Below are 23,424 nucleotides of genomic sequence, written 5' to 3'. Positions count from 1 at the left end.
ATCAGACACATAGATGAACACGATTTGTTGGGGGAAGAGTCAACATGGCTTTTGTAAAGAGGGCCTTCCGAATCTATCAGAATTCTGTGAGGGAGATTAACAAAGGTGGACAAGGGGGATCTAGTGGATATTATGTACTTGGACTTTCAGAAAGCCTTTGACAAGCAGGGCCGGCTCTAGGTTTTTTGCCGCTCCAAGAGTGCAACTGCCCAAAGAAAAAAAAAAGGATGGCTGGAATGCTGCCCCGGGAATTGTGCCGCCCCGAGCACATGCTTGCTTTGCTGATGCCTAGAGCGGGTCCTGTTAACAAGGTCCCTCACCAAAGGTTTGGATGCAAAGCAAACAGTCATGGGCTAAGAGGGGGGGCCTTTTCATGGATTGGTAACTGGTTAAAAGACAGGCAACAAAGGATACGAGTAAATAGTCGGTTTTCACAGTGCAGAGAAAGGTAAATAGCAAGGTCCCCCAGGGATCTGTGCTGGGGCCAGTGCTGTTCAACATATTCATAAATGATCAGGAAAAAGCGGTAAACACTAAGGTGGCAAGATTTGCAGACAATATCAGGATAGTTAAGTCCAAAGCAGACTGTGAGGAGTTACAAAGGGGTCTCACAAAACTGGGAGACTAGGCAACAAAATGGCAGATAAAATTCAATGTTGATAAATGCAAAGTAATGCACGTTGGAAAACATAATCCTAACTGTCCATACAAAATGATGGGTTCTGAATTAGCTGGTTTCAGAGTAGCAGCCGTGTTAGTCTGTATCTGCAAAAAGAAGTCCGATGAAGTGAGCTATAGCTCACGAAAGCTTATGCTCAAATAAATTTGTTAGTCTCTAAGGTGCCACAAGTCCTCTTTTCTTTTTTTCTAAATTAGCTGTTAGCACTCAAGAAAGAGACCTTTCAGTCATTGTGGATAGTTCTGTGGAAACATCCGCTCAATGTGCAGTGGGAAAAAGCTAACAATGTTAGGAACCATTAGGAAAGGGATAGATAATAAGACAGTAAATATCACAGTGCCACTTTATAAATCCATGGCTTGCCCTCAGATGGAGTACTGCGTTCAGTTCTGGTTGTCCCATCTCAAAAAAGATATATTAAAATTGGAAAAGGTACCAAGAAGGGTAATAAAAATGATTAAGGGTATGGAACAGCTTCCATGAATCAAGATTAAAAACACTAGGACTTTTCAGCTTGGAAAAGAGATGATGGGGAGGCAGGAGGGTTATAAAGGGCTGTAAAATCATGAATGGTGTGAAGAACGTGAATAAGGAAGTCTTGTTCCTTCACATAACACAAGAACCAGGGGTCAGCCAATTAAATTAATAGCAGAAGGTTTAAAACAAAAGGAAGTACTTCTTCTCACAGTGCATAGACAACCTGTGGAACTCATTACCAGGGGATGTTGAGAAGGCCAAAACTATTAACTGGGTTCAAAAAAGAATTAGATAAATTCATGGAGAATAGGTCCATCAACGGCTATAAGCTAAGATTTCGGGGATGCAACCCCATGGTCTGGGTGCCCCTAGCTTCGGATTGCCAGAAGTTTGGACTGAACAACAGGGAGTGGATCACTAGATAATTGCCTATTCTGTTCATTCCTTCATAAGCACCTGGTATTGGTGACTGTCTGAAGACAGGATACTGGTGACCGAGTATGGCCGTTCTTATGCCTGTGCCCTTTGCATTCACCCCCTCCATCATCCCTTCCACCTTTGCATTCACCTTCCCTCCCCCAACTTCTCCACCCTCCTAGTGCTGTCTGCCCCCTTTTCATTCATTCCAAATCTCCATGCCCCCTTTGCATTCACCCCCAAACTGCCCCATGCCTAGTGCTGCCTCCCCCTTTTCCTTCATCCCAAATCTCCACATCCCTTTTGTATTCACCCCCCCCCAACTGCCCCACCCCCAGTGCTGTCTGTCCCCTTTGCATTCACTCTCCCAAACTGCCCCACCCCCAGTGCTACCTGCCTGCCACCGTTGCATTCACCCCAAACCAGTCCTCATTGCTGGTGCTCACCATGCTCTTTGCATTCACTCCCCAAACCTCACCACTCCCAGTGCTGCCAGCCGCCCCTTTGCATTCACTCCAAAATTTGCCACCCCTCGTGCTGCCTGCCCACTTCGCATTTTCCCCAGCTCTCACCACCCCCGCTGCTGCCTGCCCCATTGGCATTTACCCTCCAAACTGCGTTGTTCCCACTTTACACAGTTAACATTTAATAACACATCAAAATATAAGTTTAACTGACACCCACACTATAACATGTTTACTCTAGGTTCTTTTTCAGACCAGTAATTCCCAGCAGTTGTAACTCCATTAGTAGTAGCTGTAATATGGACAAGACTTTAGCATTTTTATCACTGTGTTTAATCCTGGTCAGAGTGGATTGGAAGCTGTGGTTTTGAAAAATCCAGAGCCTGGGTAGATGACAAGAAGGTGAGCCCTTCTAAAATGAGTCTACGCTAGTGTCCACAGGCAGAGCTGAACAGTCAACAGTGTGAAAAAAGTAACTTGCAAAAAAAGCAAACATCATTCTGGGATGTATTAGTTGGAATGTTGTAAGCAAGACATGAGAAGTAATTCTTCCTCTCTACTCCACACTGATTAGGCCTCAGTTGGAGTATTGTGTCCAGTTCTGGGTGCCACATTTCAGGAAAGGTGTGGACAAATTGGAGAAAGTCCAGAGAAAAGCAAGAAAAATGATTAAAGGTCTAGAAAACATGACCTATGAGGGAAGATTGAAAAAATTGGGTTTGTTTAGTCTGAAGAAGAGAAGATTGAGAGAGGACATAACAGTTTTCAAATACATAAAAGGTTGTTACAAGGAGGAGGGAGAAAAATTATTCTCCTTAACCTCTTAGAATAGGACAAGAAGCAATGGGCTTAAATTGCAGCAAGGGCGGTATAGGTGGGACATTAGGAAAGACTTCCTAACTGTCAGGGTAGTTAAGCACTGGAATAAATTGCCTAGGGAGGTTGTGGAATCTCCATCATTGGAGATTTGTAAGAGCAGGTTAGGCAAACAACTGTTAGGAATGGTCTAGATAATACTTAGTCATGCCATGGGTGCAGGGGACAGGACTAGATGACTTCTCGAGGTCACTTCCAGTCCTATGATTCTATGAATCTGGGAATAATTGGTTTACAAGGTCCTAGATTGGACAAGCTAGAAGCATCTGATATGACCTATCAGAGCTAAATACTTTATTGAATAGAAACGTTTTCAGGAGTAGTAAACTTTTCCAAGGCACTGCTGGACCAGTGATTAAAAAAAGAGAATTTCAATGCCTGTATTACACTGAGGGCCTGATTCAAAGCCACTGAAGTCAATGGGAGCCTTCACTGATTTCATTGGGCTTTGATCAAGCTCTAGGTCAGTGGTTCTCAAACTAGGGCCGCTGCTTGTTCAGGAAAAGCCCCTGGTGGGCTGGGACGGTTTATTTAACTGCCACGACCGCAGGTTCGGCCGATCGCGGCTCCCACTGGTTGCAGTTCGCTGCTCCAGGCCAATGGGGGCTGCAGGAAGGGCGGCCAGCACATCCTTCGGCCCGTGCCACTTCCCGGAGCCCCCATTGGCCTGAAGCAGCAAACTGCGGCCAGTGAGAGCCTCGATCGGCCGAACCTGCGGCCGTGGCAGTTAAATAAACCGGCCCGGCCCACCAGGGGCTTTCCCTGAACAAGCAGCAGCCCTAGTTTGAGAAACACTGCTCTAGGTCATCTGATGCAGATAGGTGCCTACTGGGATTTTCAGAAGTGCCTAGGTGCCTAATTCCCTTGGGATGAAGATCTTTAGGCACCTAAATACCTTTGAGAATCTGGCCCCATGGTCCTCTTCCATACTACATCCTTGTAGTGTGAATACATAGATGACAAATTTAATTTCAAGTACTGTGTGGCTAATTTGCTCCTTATATATTTTTCTGTATTCCACATGTTCATCTAACTTTGATTCTTCTTTTGGAACAGTGTTTGACAGCTTGTCTGTAACAGGTGGGTGGGCTATTGAGATTAACTCAATTATTAATCTTGGTGGATTTTGCCCTAACTGTACCTCTCTCAGGCCATGTCTACACTACGAAAGTACTCTGACTTTACAGAAGTTGATTTTTGGGAACAGACTGTATACAGTTGAGTGCATGCGTCCACACTAAGCACATTAATTCGGTGGCGTGCGTCCACAGTACCATGGCAAGTGTCGACATTCCAACACAGCGGTGCACTGTGGGTAGCTATCCCACAGTTTCTGCAGTCCCCGCTGCCCATTGGAATTCTGGGCTGAGCTCCCAACGTCTGATGGGACCAAAAATTAGTCGCAGGTGGTTATGGGTAAATGTCGTCAGTCAACCCTCCCTCCCTCTGTGAAAGCAACAGCAGACAATCATTTCACGCCCTTTTCCCTGGATTGCCCGAGCAGACGCCATAGCACGGCAAGCATGGAGCCCGTTCAGCTCACCGCAGCAGTTATGACCATTGTAAACACCTCGCGCATTATTGTGCAGTTTATGCAGACTCAGCACCTGAAAAACCAGGCGAGGAGGCGACGGCAGCGCGGTGATGAGGATATGAACACAGATTTCTCTAAAACCATAGTCCCCAGCAATTTGGAGATCATGGTGTTACTGGGGCAGGCTCATGCCATGGAAAGCCAATTCTGGGCCCGGGAAACAAGCACAGAGTGGTGGGACTGCATAGTGTTGCAGGTTTGTGTCAGGTGCTGTCAATTGATTTTGATACCCAAGTCTTTCTATTTACAGTTTCTAAAGCTCTTATCCAGTTAACCTCCAGGTAAAGAGTTTTACTGGTAAAGAACCTGTCTCACTGTATGTTTCAGATGGAATTTTTTGCTAGAATTGGATAAATATTTCCAAAAAGTTCTTCAAATATCCACTTGAATGAAAACCTCATGTTTGTTTCACTGGTATTCCTGTTCCTCTTTATTTACAAGTCTGATATTTACAATAACGTTTGCAAAAAGGAAAAGCATGGCAAATGTTTGAATTAATACATATTTGTATGCAAATACCAATGCATGTATGTACACATGAGTACTTGCACTGATTGTGTCCACTCTGTAGGTTTGGGAGTCAAACAGCCAAGTAACATAGACAATAGTATGTGAATTTAGTGACCAGACTCATGAAACAAATATATTAGTTGTAAATATATGAAGCAAAGTTGTTGTTTGTGCAAGTAATCCTTTTACACAGATTTATAAAAAAGGAAGTGTGTGTGGATAATTAATGAACAAATAAGCTATCATTTGTTTTACAGTACAAAGGCTCCAAATGACACTGGGGCAACATTGTGCTAAGCACTGTACATATACATAGTCAGAGGCAGTCCCTATTGTGAAGATCTTATAATCTAAAAAGACAGACAAATGGCAGGAGGAGAAACAGAGGTCTGAAGTGACATGCCCATGGTCACACAGAAGGGCATTGGCATAATGGAATCCAGGTCTCCTGATTCCCTGTCTAAGGCCCTATTTGCTGGACCACATTAGCTTAAAATAGCCAGATTGTTTGCTGGTAATAGACCAGCTCTCCTTTTCACTCTGCATGTCATCATGTGTGAAGGAGGCTCTTCTGCTCCTGAAACTTTCTTTACTTCTAACAGTTCTGTTTCAGTTGAGTTGGAGGCCTAACTACGTCACCCTCAGTAGTTATACAAAACTGATCCCTTTTCTTTTTTTTAAAATGTACTTCTATAAATAAAAGTGGGCTTTTTTGTGAGGGAGCGAGGGATTGGTTTTCTAATCACCTGAATAATATCTACAGGCTCTTATTTATGCACATAGATGAGTTTATGGGTCTAGACATGTTAGGGTGACCAGACAGCCAGCGTGAAAAATCGGGACAGGGTGGGGGGTAATTGGAGCCTATATAAAACAAAGCCCTGAATATCAGGACTGTCCCTATAAAATCGGGACATCTGGTCACCCTAAGACAGGCTGGTGGCATGTCATGTACACTCTTTCCCGGAAGCACACTTTTCACTCCAAAGGGTACCAGTTGTACTAGATCCCACCTTCTTGTGTTTTATTTAGCCTGGGAACTCCCAAAGCTATGTGTCTTAAATATTGCTGGCCCCTTTCCGCCTATACTGGGTGGAACAATTCACCACTGCTGGGTAAGGTAGCTCAGCATCCTCTCATATTTCAGTTGTTGATTCCTTTTTCGCCCTGACAGATGAGTGGCTGTTTCTGACTGCTCATGCAGAAGTTATATTTTTAATCTTTTAGCTGATTTATTTTTTTCTAAGTTCTCCTTCGGAGTCATTTATGTTAGTTCTGTCTTCAAACTCTCTTCTATCTGTCTGAGCAGGAAGAGAGTGGGATTTTGTACAAATTAGGGCATCTTTGAACCTCAACTCACGTGATTGTAAATTAATTTGCTGGATGTCTTATGAATTTTCTCGCATTTCTTTTTCAATCCACTGATGTATTTTGCATGCTGTGAGGGAATTTGTCTCTGTGGTAATGTTCTGTGTGAAACGCTGTGAGACTAATGCGGCTTTCTGACACCAGAATATTTTTGGATGATAGAAGGCACACCTCCAATCTTTTTGTAGCAGGGCCTGATAGCTGCAGCCTCTATGCACCTGACCTCTCATGCAAGCATCACCACCAAGATGCAGCCTGGGGGAGTCAGATAAGAGTCTGCCTCTCTCTGATTCTTGGGATGTCTGTAATGCAATGAGCGTTTGATGGAAAGATGCTCTGCCATATTTTGTAGTAGTTCCCACCTCTTCCTAGGCAGCTGTACATTAGGAAGCAATATTGAAGCATCAGCTCTCCAAATACAGAGCTGCTCCTCCAGTTCACCCAGCTGTAGCACCGTGGGTGGTCTTTTAAGCCTCAGTGCTGTTGAGAGTAGAGGCGCCTAGAAGCACCATATTTGCTGAGCAGCATTGAACACACCTCTAGGCATGCCTGTGTTCCCAGCCTTATACTTTGTGTGTCCAGGGGTACTGGTCACCCAAAGTAGTCCGCAGGTTTGCTAAGTAATCCACATAGCTAAGAGGACTCTTGATGCTGCCTTTCAGAGTAGCGGAAGTGACCCTATAAGCCCATGTTCCCCTATGCTGCATGGGGATTTTAGTGATTAAGCAATCTTTAGTCATGATTCAAGCTGTTTGGATAACCCCTGCTGTGACAATCTATCTTGTGATGTTGAACTCTTACCTATTGTTCCCCCCCTACTGTCGTTCCTATTTTATTTTTTAATTGGTGGATCATTAAACAAGCTCTTGCTGATGACCCTTTATTAGAGAATGTTTACATGTCTCAGACTCAGACTCACAAGAGCCTTATGGTGAAAAACAAAGATCTAAAATAATATAATGTATGCCCAGGGTTATATTGGCCATGGTTTGTGGGATGCTGAAAGTGTCCTGGCCTTTCTGTTACATGGCCTGTATTTTTTGCTGGTCTGAAGAGCTTTTTAAAGTACGGTGTCCTGTGAGTCCCAGAGATATACACTAACAGTATGCAAAATTTGAAAGCTGGGTTTCTGACTTGTTTCTCATGTCAGTGCCTTTTTCCTTCACCTTCAATTCTGACCTAGATTAGCAGCTGCTGTTTCAAGAACTGTTAGTCAGAACCACATTTTATACCATTTAAATAGTTGTCAGTAAAGGCTCAGTGGTTTCTAAATCTGGCTCTGGATACCCCCGAAAAGACAGCTAGATTCTATTACCCTTACTTATGCCGAGTAGCATTTTACTTCATGACTGGCTCCATTGTAGGGGGGTACTCAGTGGGAATAACATGCTACTCGCTGGAAGGGTAGCAGAACCTCCTCCCCAGTTCGTGGTGTGGGAAATCTGCTGAACCCCACCAATGATTTGGATAGGATGAACTCTGCCAGAAAAGCAGAAATGTTATGAGAGTGGCGATTTTATGTGAGGATGTGTGTCTACCAACATTATGGAGAAAGCATGACCACTGTGGCCCTTTCTTGTAACACAGCATCATGACCTGCATCTTGCTTTTGTGTCTGTGAGTAGATTTTTATTAAAGAATTTTGTCTGCTTGCTCGCTAGTGAAACACTCAGCTATATGAAAAGGAGTACTTGTGGCACCTTAGAGACTAACCAATTTATTTGAGCATGAGCTTTCGTGAGCTACAGCTCACTTCATCAGATGCATACCGTGGAAACTGCAGCAGACTTTATATATACACAGAGAATATGAAACAATACCTCCTCCCACCCCACTGTCCTGCTGGTAATAGCTTATCTAAAGTAATCTTCAGGTTAGGCCATTTCCAGCACAAATCCAGGTTTTCTCACCCTCCACCCCCCCACACAAATTCACTCTCCTGCTGGTGATAGCCCATCCAAAGTGACAACTCTTTACACAATGTGCATGATAATGAAGTTAGGCCATTTCCTGCACAAATCCAGGTTCTCTCACTCCCTCACCCCCCTCCAAAAACCCACCCCCATACACACACAAACTCACTCTCCTGCTGGTAATAACCTGAAGATTACTTTAGATAAGCTATTACCAGCAGGACAGTGGGGTGGGAGGAGGTATTGTTTCATATTCTCTGTGTATATATAAAGTCTGCTGCAGTTTCCACGGTATGCATCTGATGAAGTGAGCTGTAGCTCACAAAAGCTCATGCTCAAATAAATTGGTTAGTCTCTAAGGTGCCACAAGTACTCCTTTTCTTTTTGCGAATACAGACTAACACGGCTGTTACTCTGAAACTCAGCTATATACAGATAGAATACAGTACAAGAGCCCCATCACTCCAATAGTCCATTCTTCCACTTCTAAGTATAATGCAAGTGTTGGTTTTGTTGGTAGTTACATTTAATTTTCAACAGTTACTTTTAAAGGGGCTCTCAATTTAAATTATCCTTACCTAAGTAAAACAAACAATATTGAAAACCTAATTTACTTTTCACTATTTATGATCCTTTGTTTACTGTTAGAATTTCTTTCAGCTTGAACAATTAAATTCATTTATGGGCCTAATTCTGTTTTCATTGTGCAAGAAAATCACTGACGTGTCAATACGAAATTTCCTTGGGCAAGAATATTGAATTGTTGACCCAGTCACTTTTGCTTTTGAATATTGTCATTTGCAATTGCAGATGCAGAGGTGAAATGTTTGGGGTGCAAATACTGCGTGGGAATGGTTATTTCAAATGGTTGCTATTGGAATTTAGCATCATAATTTAAGTCTTTTGGCCTTCAGAGTTTGTAAAAGCGTGTGATTTTTGTTCTTGTTACAAAATTTAATTTGAGGGCAAAATTTGAGTTGGCAGTGTCCTTTTAAATCAGAACATTTTAGTATTTTTGACTTCTCAGTATTACCTTTTGGAGCTAATTTTGTAAATTTCAGGATCTGAGACTTACTATGGGCACAGTTAAGGCAAAAGTTACTTTTGTGACCATTGGAACAAGTATAATCAAACCTTCCAGGCCCTGCAACTGCACAGGATCTGAATGAAAAGTTAGGTATTCTTTTATGTCATTGTTGAGGGGCAAAATTTTAGCTATGATACAAACATCTTCAGGTGTGAATGGCTTCTGAAAGTGAGCAGTCTCCCATTTTATTTTCAGAGGTCTGAGTCTTCCAGCATACCTTTACCCAGGACACTAGCTAAAGAGACTGTAAAATCTGTTTGACCTGCTGTCAGACCATAGTGCCAAAGAGTTCAAATAAGATAAAGGGAAAATGTGTTCAGCTTCTAACACGGGGGTGAATTCTTCCTAAACTGATAAATAGAGAGACAAGGTGGGTGAGGTAATATCTTCTATTGGACCAGTTTCTGTTGGTGAGAGAGACAAATTTTCCAGCTTATACAGAGTTCTTCAGGTCTGCAAACCAACTCGGAGTATCACAGTGAAATACACCTTGTCTCTCTAATATCCTGTGACTGACACAGCTACAACAACACTGCAAACAACAATAAACTGATGAATGTCTCTCAGCTAGTATATAATTGGATAGAGGTTATAATTCAAATTCATACGGATCTGTGAGCAGGGCCAGAGTCCATGCAGCTGGACAGAACCTTAGCAGGGCTCCCAAATTAAGCAGCAGAACCCATTTTAGGGTTTCAGGTTTATTTACAATTTTTCCTGTAGACCAATCAAAATAATGCTCGTCGGCAATATCTTTGGCCACAAATTCCCTAAATCCATTTTAATAGTCTAAAATCTAAACAAAACAATATAGACAAGGCAGCTTTTTTGTCAATTAGAGCTTCCAGTCCTGGCTTTTGGTCAGCAAACACTTGTCAGTTCTTTCCTGAAAAGAACTCTACCCCATTTTAAATTTCTGATCCTAACTAACCTCCTATGCACCTGATTGACTCAAGTGCAGGTACAAAACTAGGATTTATTTCCCAGAATCCCATACCATGGTGTAGTTCTGAAGGGACCCAGTTAGGACATCACTGCAATGGGATGTGTCATCACTACAAGAGACTCCTCGCACATGGAGCACAATAGGAGATATACAAGCTGTCATAGGGTCCCTCTGACTGGCAGGAATGGAGTTATCATCCAGGTAGAGGAGAAAGGGACTTACTGGGCCACAGACTCCTTTTTAATGAAAGGTTGTGAGGGGAGAGAAGAAAAAGATATCCAAAACCATCATCTGACCATGACACAGGGTTGAGGAGACAACTCATTAGAGCAGGTGATATCCTCTCTCCTCTTCAGTTTATATTTCTCTTTTTGAAGAAAACTAGTTTGCTGTGCAAAGGAATTTCTCCTGTAGGATGTGTCCTTGGATAGGGCTATGTTTCTGGGATTTTCACTAGAGCACTCAGGAAGTGAGAATTGTGAATCACTGAAGGTCTCCTAAACTGCTTCACCAGGGTTTTCTGTAGAGAGAAAGGCCGACATTTCGATTTCCATAGAACAGGTGGTGGTGATGGATGTAATTTTTAGGGTGCGAGTACTGAAGGAATAAGAATTGCTGGTAGAGAAAAGAAGCTGGTAGAGCAGGCCTAAGGAAAAAGAAAAGGGTGGGGGGAGGTTGGGTGGGTCTGGGGACGGTCCAGTGGTGGCACTTGCCCAAGATTTGGGAGGCCTGGCTTCCATGTCCTGTTCCACAAGAATTTCCTGTGTGACTATAGACTGGTCTATCTATGCCTCTTTCCCATTTGTAAAATCAGGATGGATAGTATTGCCCTACTCACAGAGGTGTTGTGATGATAAATACATTAAACATAGTGAGATATTATGGTAGCGGAGGCCATAAAAGTACCAAAGGTAGGTAGCTAGATTGATATTCTTAAAGTGGAGTAACAGTTTTTCCTTTGATTTCAATGGGAGGAGAGTCTACAATACGTAAAGCAACATGAGCGTGGAATAAACCCATAGTGGACCTAAAATTGTTTGTATAAAGATCTGGTATTCTTTTTTTCTAGTGCAGATCTTTATTTGTAACTTCTTTTTGATATTTTAGGGGCTCTGTTTGAACTGATAATCATGGCATCCAGCAAGTTTGTTATTAAGGTAAGCAGAGCTTCAAATCTTTCATAATAACCAATATTACCACGGTAATCTTTAATATATGGCTACACTATATATATCTGTATTTAAGTTAATGATAAAGTATCAGGCCAGCATAGCACATTTTGTCCCTTGGTATTCGCACTTACAAAATGGAGACTATATTCATGACAATAAAAATGCAATTGGTATACCATGTACACCACTGGACCTTGGCAGAGTACCTCTGTTGGAGGTTTTGTCCTTTCAAATGAAATTTAAAAAAACTATGCTTGTGTAATTTAAAGCTAGTCACTTTATAGTTCATAGTGAGTCAGAAAACTGCATGAATTGCCAGTGTAATAGTCTTAACTATCTGGATTAAAAATAGGAATCACTTCTCTCTGACTAATATTTAAAATTAACCAAGTAACTCCCTCATCAGATCATCGAAGACTTTTGTTGTTTTTTTGCAGGTAATCATATTGTTAAATTTTCTTTGTGGTCAGTCACTGCTTCTTGTTTTTTTTTTTTTTTCACAATTCCTATTTTTTTCCTCTTCTTCTGTAGCTCTTTCCAGGTGTTAATTGTTTTTATTACCACACTGTAAAATATTAACTCTAAAATAAATCACAAGAGCATATATGTATGCTTTTATTATTTATTTATTTATGTGTTTATTTATATATATATATATAGAGAGAGAGAGAGAGAGAGTTTGTTTATATATGGTTTCATTATATAATATCTAAGTATTTAAAGATTAGCGCTGTCTTTATTGAGCTATCATGTAAACTAGCATTGTATAGTTCTGCCCACCTGCAAACTATTTCAACTCAAAGCAATGGGTATGTAAAAAAATCACTCGATCTTATTGTCTGCTTCTGCTTCCAGACCTTCTTCTCCGTTATCCTAAATGGAGAAATGCAAACAGTAATTTAGACTTTGCCTATAATTTCATGTGATTAGAACAGCGTGTTGATCTTGGGTGGGGTCTTCTCCAAGATTTTTCTTCATAGGAGAACTTATGTTTGTCCTTTGTGGATAGGTAGCTTTACTTTTTGGAGGGTTGTTAGAAAATATTCATGATCATCCAGATATGGCAGTCATCTAAGCTGCCATATCCTCGTTTCATGGCAAGCTAACCTGTTTAACAAAGAGACCAGCTGGTTAGTCCTCCATGGTATGTAGTCAAGGCTGTACCACAAGGGAAAGAGAATCATAAGTCATGCAATGAGCTTTTTAGCATTTTCCTCCTCCTATCATCTCTAACTTGACTGTACATACAGTCCCATGTCTTGGTCAAGGACAACTATATATGCCAGAAATTTGCATCTTCTTCTCCATCATTACAAGGGAAGATAGGATTAATGTTTCACATTTATAGCACTCTGTGGCTGAGATCCTGAGTATACATCACTGGTATTCTACTGGTAGAAAAATAGCAACAGGAGCCCTACGGGAATCCTGTTATTTGATCGGCTGAGTCCTGGTGTCATCAACACTAGTGCCATTGCCAAGGTAATCGGCCGGGTTGAGTTGGCGTGTTTGTGCTGGATAGAGTCTTGAGATCTTTGGTCTCTAATCAGCAATGTGGTGTGGATTGCCTATCTAGCACAGACACTGCACCTCTATCCAGCCGTTTACTTTGGCAGTCACACTATTGTCAATGACATCATGAGAGCTCAGCTGAGCAAACTGATGGTTTCTCATACAGGTGTTTCATATCGCTACTGTATGAGTCAGGTACCAGTCACATCAGCCACAGAATGCTATAGGTTTGGGATACTTACTTCTATTTCTCTTTGTAATGTTGGAGAAGCAAAGGCAAATTTCTGGTGTATACAGAATGCTGAATAGGAATATAAATTAGTTTAATATTTTTTGTGTCCATGAAGTTTTTCCAGGTTGATAGCTGTAGAAGCAATTTCCTATTAATTGAAACCTGAAAGATCACTTTGTCAGGCTTATTTATTTACTGGGCGTAGATTTCCATTTATGGGTTTTTGCTTACCAAAAGATATGTTCTCCAGTGAATATAAATATGATTGCTCCCTCTCTCCTTTATATTCCACTTTCTGGAGAAGGTTTTTCTTCAAAAGGCTCCCCATTAAGGACCAGAAATTGCTTCTGCTCCACTACACGGAGAGGCAATATAAGATAGCATGTTCTTACTCTGTTGAGGCTTGTAATACAATTTAAAGTAATAAATAATAGAAATATTGTGCCACTATTGCAATAAATATTGCATACAATTGAAATATACATATTTGGGCTTGTCTTCCCATGAGTAGTATGTAGAAATGGGAGGGAAACACCTCAACATTATAAGTGGTGGTCAGAATCTGGAATATACAGCTTATTATCCCATCTTTCATTTTTGTCTTCATAGTTTCAAATGTGTTTTAAAAAGAGAAAACACCTACAATATATTTAATAGCTTTACTTTATATGAAGATACATGTATTCTACCAGAAGGCTCTCATAGGATCTTTTAACATCTTTCTGCTGTGTAATGTTAGATTATTTTCAGCAGAGGGAGTAGTTGGTCCACATTTGAAAGAAGAGCATAAGCCTTTTTGTGGGAGATTCTTAAAAGCAAATGAAATGAAGTTAATTGATGCAGTAAAATTGCTTTTATACGTTTATTACAAAAACTACAGTTAAGTCCTAAAAGCACATATTTCAGTTGCCAATTGGCTGGAAATCATAGTATATTGTGATATGCGACAGCTAACATTTAATGAATAGTAATTTGAGCAGATATTTTCAGTTTTAAGCAATACTGATACCTCCTTGCTTCATGGTGTGCTATATGGTAGAATCAAAAAAACTAAAAAATGAGGCATATGAACTTAATTAGGATAAAGTCTGTGTGTGTCTATGCTGCTAAAATATATTAGTGCTATTATAAGTAAGCAAATCTTAACCTTAATTGGGCAGGCTTAAAGCAAAATCATGAACTGTATATAGATTTGAGAAAAAATACCACTGGGCTTTTGTTTAAAGTTGATGAAAGGTTAAAAAGGAGAATTCTCCTGAAATTATGTAATTTGCATCTACCCATGCCAAACTACTCAACTAAATATAGTAAGCCATGTAGCCATAATATAAATCAACCTCATATACTATTTATAATATGTTGATCTGTCATGCCTTTCAAAAAGAGTACATCTGAGTTGGTAACTCTTAAGCTTTAGTGAAAATATGCTAAAATAATAAATCTCTTCTCTGAGATGGTTTTTTTTCACTTTGGACTTCCTTGCATTTACACATTAAGGGCTCTGTTCTAACTCAGATTTGTGGACCTTTACTGCCACATATCTGAGATTAGAATAATTGCTGTTAAAATGTTCCACTGGTCAGCCAGGACATTTTGGGCTAGATTTTCAGAAGTGGTCAGCTCCCCACATTTCTCATTGTTGTCACTGAGAGCAGTTGAGGGCTAAGGTCTATAGGTTGCAAACTCCTTGAGGCAGGGAACATGTCTTACCTCTGTTTTGTACGGGACCAAACACACAGCCATTGCTTAATAAATAAATGCAGAGAGAACCCTTGGTATCTTTTAGTTTAAATATAACCATCAAACATTGTTAAAAGTTTTCCTGTTGAACATTTTTACACGTCTTAAAGCATTCCATTAAGGGAAATATACTAAAAAGTTTTAATCTTTTTATCAGGGTGGAAAAGGACTGAATAGATATACTGAGAGAAATGGGTTTTTTTTTGTCAGAGTGTATACTAGTATTGACCTATACCATAATAACAATAGCATGTGATTTTAGAACAAAATTCTGCCCCCAGATATGTGCGAGTTGCCACTGAGATCTCGTTGGGCCTGAGAATACAGAATTGGACACTTTATTTTGGTGTGGATTCATTGTGGTTTCATTTGTAATATTGGGGCAGGGTAACTTACTTTTAGAAAACCATTAATAAAATTAATATTTCATTTTTATGTGTCTCTCCTCATTTCTTTGCTCTCTGATTGCTTAGCTGCCATAGACCTTTTCCAGGGTATTGACAATAACTTGTGTATTGAGTGATGATCCTGTGGCTGACTCTTAAAGCTGATTGTCTTGCTTACTTGGATAGCTACTGAGGTTAATGATTTTGTAAGTTTCACTGGCCTAAGGTAGCCGATCAGTACTATCCTTGTAGTGGAAAACAAGGCTTGACCTATCTTTTCCAGTAAATAGTTCGGTTTAAAATATAAAGTATAGTTAGATTTTTAATCTGTTGTTGATAGGATAGTGGCTAGGTCTTTGTTTTAGGACCATGGGGAATGGGCTGTGCATTTTACTACTCTACTGAGTAGTTAAATCCATATGTATATGAATGTACTGTTTGTAAGGTGTAGGGAGAGCAAGGGTAAAAAATACTTTATGTAAAAGATTGCTATTTTCCAAGATACTGCTTTTATAGAGTAAACAAAAGAGATTTTCATAAAAATCTGTAATGACAGATCAACGGTTTTGTATCGGGTTCTTGTAGCTGAATGTTTTTCCTACATTATATATTGTGCTTATCTTTTGACATATCACTTAGCTTGGAAAACCAGCTCTCTAGAGGGATGGCTTACCTTAAATAATTATAGTGAATGTATTTTTCTGCTTCTTCTTAGTATGACTATAAAGGCTATTTTATATGTGAAATCAAATAGATTATATTAGTAGGGATACTCTGGCAAAACATTTTCAAAAGAATTAAACTATTTTTTAATATTAAAAAACAGTATGTAAGAATTCAATTTAATCTTAAAAGTAAGATGCCAGAGTTCTGTGAATTGTTTTTAGAGGCTGCTGAATGAATTTTCCTGATATAGAAGGAGGCCCGATAATTTAGTATGTTTTTTGACCCACTTACTTTAAGGGCTATACTACCCACTCAAAATGCTGGGTTCCCAGGGATGGAATTCTTTTCATAAGGGCCATGTAAGTACCTAAAGTAAATAGTATTTGAACTGACACAGGGAAGAAAGGTAAGCAGCAGGATACGGACCCTGGACTTCAGGAAAGCAGACTTCGACTCCCTCAGGGAACGGATGGGTAGGATCCCCTGGGGGACTAACATGAAGGGGAAAGGAGTCCAGGAGAGCTGGCTGTATTTCAAGGAATCCCTGTTGAGGTTACAGGGACAAACCATCCCGATGAGTCGAAAGAATAGTAAATATGGCAGGCGACCAGCTTGGCTTAACGGTGAAATCCCAGCGGATCTTAAACATAAAAAAGAAGCTCACAAGAAGTGGAAGGTTGGACATATGACCAGGGAAGAGTATAAAAATATTGCTCGGGCATGTAGGAATGAAATCAGGAGGGCCAAATCGCACCTGGAGCTGCAGCTAGCAAGAGATGTCAAGAGTAACAAGAAGGGTTTCTTCAGGTATGTTGGCAACAAGAAGAAAGCCAAGGAAAGTGTGGGCCCCTTACTGAATGAGGGAGGCAACCTAGTGATAGAGGATGTGGAAAAAGCTAATGTGCTCAATGCTTTTTTTGCCTCTGTCTTCACAAACAAGGTCAGCTCCCAGACTGCTGCGCTGGGCATCACAACATGGGGAGTAGATGGCCAGCCCTCTGTGGAGAAAGAGGTGGTTAGGGACTATTTAGAAAAGCTGGACGTGCACAAATCCATGGGGCCGGACGAGTTGCATCCGAGAGTGCTAAAGGAATTGGCGGCTGTGATTGCAGAGCCATTGGCCATTATCTTTGAAAACTCATGGCGAACGGGGGAAGTCCCGGATGACTGGAAAAAGGCTAATATAGTGCCAATCTTTAAAAAAGGGAAGAAGGAGGATCCTGGGAACTACAGGCCAGTCAGCCTCACCTCAGTCCCCGGAAAAATCATGGAGCAGGTCCTCAAGGAATCAATCCTGAAGCACTTACATGAGAGGAAAGTGATCAGGAACAGTCAGCATGGATTCACCAAGGGAAGGTCATGCCTGACTAATCTAATCACTTCTATGATGAGATTACTGGTTCTGTGGATGAAGGGAAAGCAGTGGATGTATTGTTTCTTGACTTTAGCAAAGCTTTTGACACGGTCTCCCACAGTATTCTTGTCAGCAAGTTAAAGAAGTATGGGCTGGATGAATGCACTATAAGGTGGGTAGAAAGTTGGCTAGATTGTCGGGCTCAACGGGTAGTGATCAATGGCTCCATGTCTAGTTGGCAGCCGGTGTCAAGTGGAGTGCCCCAGGGGTTAGTCCTGGGGCCGGTTTTGTTCAATATCTTCATAAATGATCTGGAGGATGGTGTGGATTGCACTCTCAGCAAATTTGCGGATGATACTAAACTGGGAGGAGTGGTTGATACGCTGGAGGGCAGGGATAGGATACAGAGGGACCTAGACAAATTGGAGGATTGGGCCAAAAGAAATCTGATGAGGTTCAATAAGGATAAGTGCAGGGTCCTGCACTTAGGACGGAAGAACCCAATGCACCGCTACAGACTAGGGACCGAATGGCTCGGCAGCAGTTCTGCGGAAAAGGACCTAGGGGTGACAGTGGACAAGAAGCTGGATATGAGTCAGCAGTGTGCCCTTGTTGCCAAGAAGGCCAATGGCATTTTGGGATGTATAAGTAGGGGCATAGCGAGCAGATCGAGGGACGTGATCGTCCCCCTCTATTCGACATTGGTGAGGCCTCATCTGGAGTACTGTGTCCAGTTTTGGGCCCCACACTACAAGAAAGATGTGGATAAATTGGAGAGAGTCCAGCGAAGGGCAACAAAAATGATTAGGGGTTTGGAACACATGACTTATGAGGAAAGGCTGAGGGAACTGGGATTGTTTAGTCTGCAGAAGAGAAGAATGAGAGGGGATTTGATAGCTGCTTTCAACTACTTTAGAGGTGGTTCCAGAGAGGATGGTTCTAGACTGTTCTCAGTGGTAGAATAGGACAGGACAAGGAGTAATGGTCTCAAGTTGCAGTGGGGGAGGTTTAGGTTGGATATTAGGAAAAACTTCTTCACTAGGAGGGTGGTGAAACACTGGAATGCGTTACCTAGGGAGGTGGTAGAATCTCCTTCCTTAGAAGTTTTTAAGGTCAGGCTTGACAAAGCCCTGGCTGGGATGATTTAATTGGGGATTGGTCCTGCTTTGAGCAGGGGGTTGGACTAGCTGACCTCCTGAGGTCCCTTCCAACCCTGATATTCTATGATTCTATGATATGTCTATTTCAACTGCATTATACAAAACAAGTACAATGTACAGCTTTGGGTGGTGGTGGTCTAATAATAATAATAATAATAATGCTAATTAGTATCACAGCAATACTGCCATCAGGATTGAAGCCGCATTTTGCTTGACACTATGTAAACATAGTAAAATGTGTTTTTTTCCTTCATCTGTCACCTGGTTTTTTAGATTTTAAACAGCGTGAAGGGTTGGAGAAATGGAAACAACATAAAAACAAAGTTATCAGGGGTGATGGGCACATTTATTAATTGCTTTTATTGTTTTTTTTTCTTACTGTGCAATTTCTCTTTCATATTTATGGGGGCAGGAGTGGCAGGAAATGGAATGGCAAAAGAGGTGAGTAAATAAGGGAATGGGAAAAAGAATAGAAGAAGAACATTAATCAGGAAAGGAGTGAATGGATAGCCTGATCCCAACCCCCCTGAAATCTCTGGGAAGATCTCCTCAGACTTGAAAAAGCTATGGATCAGGCCTGGGGAAAGGAGGGAGGAATGATGGAGATCAATGAGATTAAGGGTGATAACAGAGGAACCTTGAGGGAAAAGGGTAGGAAGAAGCTGGGGTACATGCCAATAATATGAGAGAACTTTCCTGGCAGTCACTTGATGTGGTACAGAGTAAAGGGCTGCTGGTACAACTCGTTTAGCCTTCTGTTTTCAGTAATTTAAATAATTAAATTTACTTTTATACCTAGAAAGTGAGGTTTTTGAATTATGTTTTCCTCTCCCATCATGTGCTATGTAAATTGATTCTGGTGGGTGAAGATTCAGTATTATCCCTGTTGTCTGAGTGTTCAGTGTGTTGGGACATTATGATAGAAGGAGAGTGAAATGAGGAAGAGATGTGACAAAAGAGTGTATGCAGGATAAACTAAAAGACAAAATTCAGTAGTCCACAATTTCCTTAATATTGTTCTATTCTTTTAAGCTTGCGGACAAAAAATAGGTTATTCAATTTCAGTTCTCCAATAAAAAGTGAGTGTCTCATGCACACTACAATATTTACCAGTCAGCTGTGACTCTGCAAATATTCTTTTTGACTGAGCATGGTAACGTTTCCTTAAATAACAGTAGAGCAGAGAAAGTCACATTGTGTATTTTCTGCATTCATTGTAATCCATGATGTTTGATGATTCTTGACTATTGTGAAAACCCTTCTAACCTGCTGATAAAATGATGACTAATGGTCAGCTGATGAAAATAGATGCATTGCCATGGCTTCAGAAACTTTAGTGTCCATATAAATGTTTCATTTTCCATAGTTGCTCTTACTCTGTCCGGGATGACGCTGCACTTATTCTTTAACAGTTGACAGCTGCTCAATCAAGCCACAACAGTGTGATTGGCAAAAACTATAACTTCCAGTTAAAGTTTTAAAAGTAGTTTAAGGAACTAAAAATGTGAAACTTGAAGAAATCACATTTGTAGCCTTTTCAGATTAAGTAATATTTTTGAGCTGAGTGATGATAATGAAACATAATGGCTCTTTCTGTGGACCTGACCCAACCCCATTGTAATCAATGAGTTTGGGATCAGGGCCTGTAAGAGTATATTGGCAATAGAATATAGCCTAACTCTAAGGATTTATAAAATTGTTCTGTCACCAGCCTTATTCAGTTTGGCTTGTTAGCCTTAGTTATTTTTGAGGTTTTTTTTATTATTAAGGTAAGTTCAAGGTCTGTCAGTGTTCGCGCTCCCTATCCCTCTCTAGGAATGGTACCTCCAAATCAGTTATAAACAAGATTTAACTTTCATATGGAAACCAAAGGCAGATTCTAGGGGAGGAACTCCAAAGCACTATAATCTTGTTTGTCATCTGATTCACCCACATTTTACCCTGGTGTCACTCTTTTGATTACAGTTACTTCTGACTTGCTGTGAGGCCCACTATGCTTCCAGTAGAAGTTCTTGAAGCAAAGCAAAGTATCACTGCATGGTTCAAAATACATAATATCAAAACTCATATTTTGATGACTGAACTGATACCAGTGATATATATATCAGGAATATGAAGATAGAAGGCCAAATGCATTGGATTTGAATGCAGTAAAATTCACATGCAGACTAACCAGTGAGCTTCAGAAGTCTTTTCTTCACAATCCATTTTCTTCAAATTATTTTGTTATTTGTTCTAGGCAGTATCACGTATTTTCCTGTTGCTGAACTTAAAACTTAGGTGATAGACTTGAGCTGCTCTTCCTAGCACTGTGCTGCAGTCGCTGGAATTGAGCTGCAACAGGAGTTTAGTAATACTAACTAAAACTGCTGACTGAGGGGTTTTTCATACAAAGTAAAATAGACAAGCTAATTGTGGAATGGAGAGACTGAGGATTTTGGAGGAGAGATGAATTGATCCGCTGTTCCAGGAAGAGGATACTTGATATTCTGTTACTTGAAACACAAGGGGTGATCTGATTAGAACTGAATTTGCATTTCAGATACCAAGGGGAAAAAAAATCTGGTACAAGATAAATTTGTTAGCAGGTTTGTATCATATAGAGAAGACATTACCAAGTACTGACAGCAGCATGGCAATAAATAAATAATGTATGAAAGAAGAAGATTATATTTTTTTGACTTTGAATACATTAGAAGTCATCTCCAGTTTCTCCCATCGCTCTGCGTTCCAGAAAATTGTCCAGCCTGTATTTAAAACCTATGGTAGGAAAGATCCGTACAGCTACACTGGGTTTCAGTTCCATTCAATAATAAATTGCAGTGATGGTACCAATAATAATAATAATAAAATATATAAAATTGAAGAAAATTGAAGAACAGAGGACTATGCAATAAAGAAAACACACACAGAATATGAGCTGGTATCCTAACCCAATTAAAAAGCAATTGTTGGTTCCAGACAGTAAATGCTGCTTAAGTGTTTCAGTCTGTGTACTGATGAGCAGTTAGTTCTTCTCACTTGTGAGGGAGAACTGAGGGAAAGACTAGAGATAGTCTGAATGGTAACTGGATGCTGTACAAGAGTATTTTGCACACATGGAGACTCTTTTCTGTCTCAAGTATCACTCTCCTACACAACTGTATCACATGTATTGTGCAATTAGACATTTACCATCAGAATTTTCTTTTGCTGCAATATTCTTTATACTTTGAATGGGAAATACCCTGGATGGTAACTGTCCATTTTTAATGGTGCCTACTTGTAATGACTGATAAATGTATATGCAGCTGTATCAGCTTGTTACTATTTCCATCTCTGCTTGGTTTTTTTTGAAAGATGTTAGCATAAGGATTGTGCAGTACTCTGATAAACAATGTGCTTGGTTATGAATCTGAAAAATTAACTATATACTGTTTGTCCTTTGAAATAGAAATGGAATATTCTAATTGTGTAGCTTAAATTAGGGAGTTTTCAACAATTGTCAAAGTTTGCCTAAGGGATCTAGCAAGTAGGTGCAAGGAGTCTGGTGTATCAGACATTGCTGAAATGAATAAACAGCAGTTTATATGACACACAAATAATTATTGTTCTTCAAGCCTAAACCAGCGTACTCTTCATTTAAACTCAGGGACTTCACAAGGCAATGTCTTTCTTCTCTGTTCCTTGAATGTAACAGTGATTTAATAAAGGACATGGCTATGGATTATTGCTAAGGACATGGTTATGGATTATTCTGTTTTATATCATCTAGATAAAAACACCGCAAACAGTATAAATGGTGAATGTAAAATATGTGCTGAACTGGAGACTTAGGAAAAGCTAAATTTTAGGCCATTAGTAGGAGGATCTGTTCAGTACCAAAATCCTAGACTTTGGCAGTTAGCAGGGCATGCCACGCATAACTTGCTCTTCTCTATTTTTTTCAGTTCCTAATATTCAAGAGATAAAACTCATTCCGACAGTAGTAAAATAGAATAGAAACTAATCTGCACAACGCTACCATACTAACAAGGCAATGTTCATTAACTGAGACCAAGTTTATTGTGAACAGGTGTGTTGTACTCTTATTTATTCATACTGGAGTAGCACCTAGAGGCTCCCGTCAAGAAAACGTTTGCATTATGCTGGTAGCTGTACAGTCACATAGTGACAGGCTGCGTCTCAAAGAGGTTATAGTCTAAACTGAGAAGTGTGGCAATAAATGAGTGTGTCCTACCATAGGAGGACTACAGTGAGAGAAATAAGATCATCCAATTAAATAGGTCACTATTGCACAACGTGTTTCTTTTTAATTTTAAATAAATTGGCTATCTCTGCCAGACATGCATCAAGCCCTTATTGGTTGGCTGTGGCAGGTGTCACAGCAGAGGTTGACCTTGAGGAGAGGGTAGTGAATTTATAGATTTGTGTGGAGCAGGTGTTTCATGAATATGAGATGTTTTCTGTTGCCAGTTCACGAAGTTTAATTGTATCCTTCCCAGAGTTAAATCCATGTGCTTTGGAAAGTTACAGAAGTGAAAAGCTGGTCTTGAAAGACTCCAGAAATTCAAAGGAAAGGTTTCTCTCATCTACTTGTCCCCAATTTCTGGCAGCTGAACAAAATGTTTTGGTTTGGCCTTGAAAATATGTTGATACTATATCTCTCTCAGACAATTAGGACATAGATAAGCATGGCCATTAATTATATTAGGACTGTGATTACAAATCCCTAATCCAAAGAAGTAATTTTACAAATGTTTTGCAATTACCATGGGCATTACAGAATTTACTCTCCTCATTTAGTGTTATTTGGAGAAACTGAATAGTGATACAGACTAGAAAAGGTCTATCTGCAAAGCCCAGTCTATTATAAAACAACGATTCCCCCC

The 23,424-nt window shown here is 40.3% G+C and overlaps 1 protein-coding gene across 12 annotated transcripts in view; it reads left to right on the top strand.

Annotated features, from left to right (window-relative positions):
- Positions 1 to 23,424, top strand: part of SLX4IP (SLX4 interacting protein) — a 138,431-nt gene that overhangs the window by 1,037 nt on the left and 113,970 nt on the right. For 6 of the 12 annotated variants that reach the window (XR_013345780.1, XR_013345779.1, XR_013345777.1 and 3 more), the window contains exon 2: positions 11,439 to 11,488. Coding sequence is in view for 5 of the 12 variants with exons in the window: in XM_077814082.1 (XP_077670208.1) it covers positions 11,462 to 11,488 (27 nt within the window). In the remaining 7 variants the exon portion in view is untranslated. Of the gene's footprint in view, positions 1 to 2,105; positions 2,440 to 3,865; positions 4,704 to 11,438; positions 11,489 to 23,424 lie in introns of those variants that run through there. The other 6 variants (XM_077814085.1, XM_077814084.1, XM_077814086.1 and 3 more) reach the window with 6 other exon arrangements.

The sequence above is a fragment of the Eretmochelys imbricata genome, chromosome 3 (assembly GCF_965152235.1).
Source record: "Eretmochelys imbricata isolate rEreImb1 chromosome 3, rEreImb1.hap1, whole genome shotgun sequence".
NCBI lineage: Eukaryota > Metazoa > Chordata > Testudines > Cheloniidae > Eretmochelys > Eretmochelys imbricata.
The sequence above is the reverse complement of the archived record's forward strand: the minus strand, read 5'-3'. Positions and strand labels throughout refer to the sequence as shown.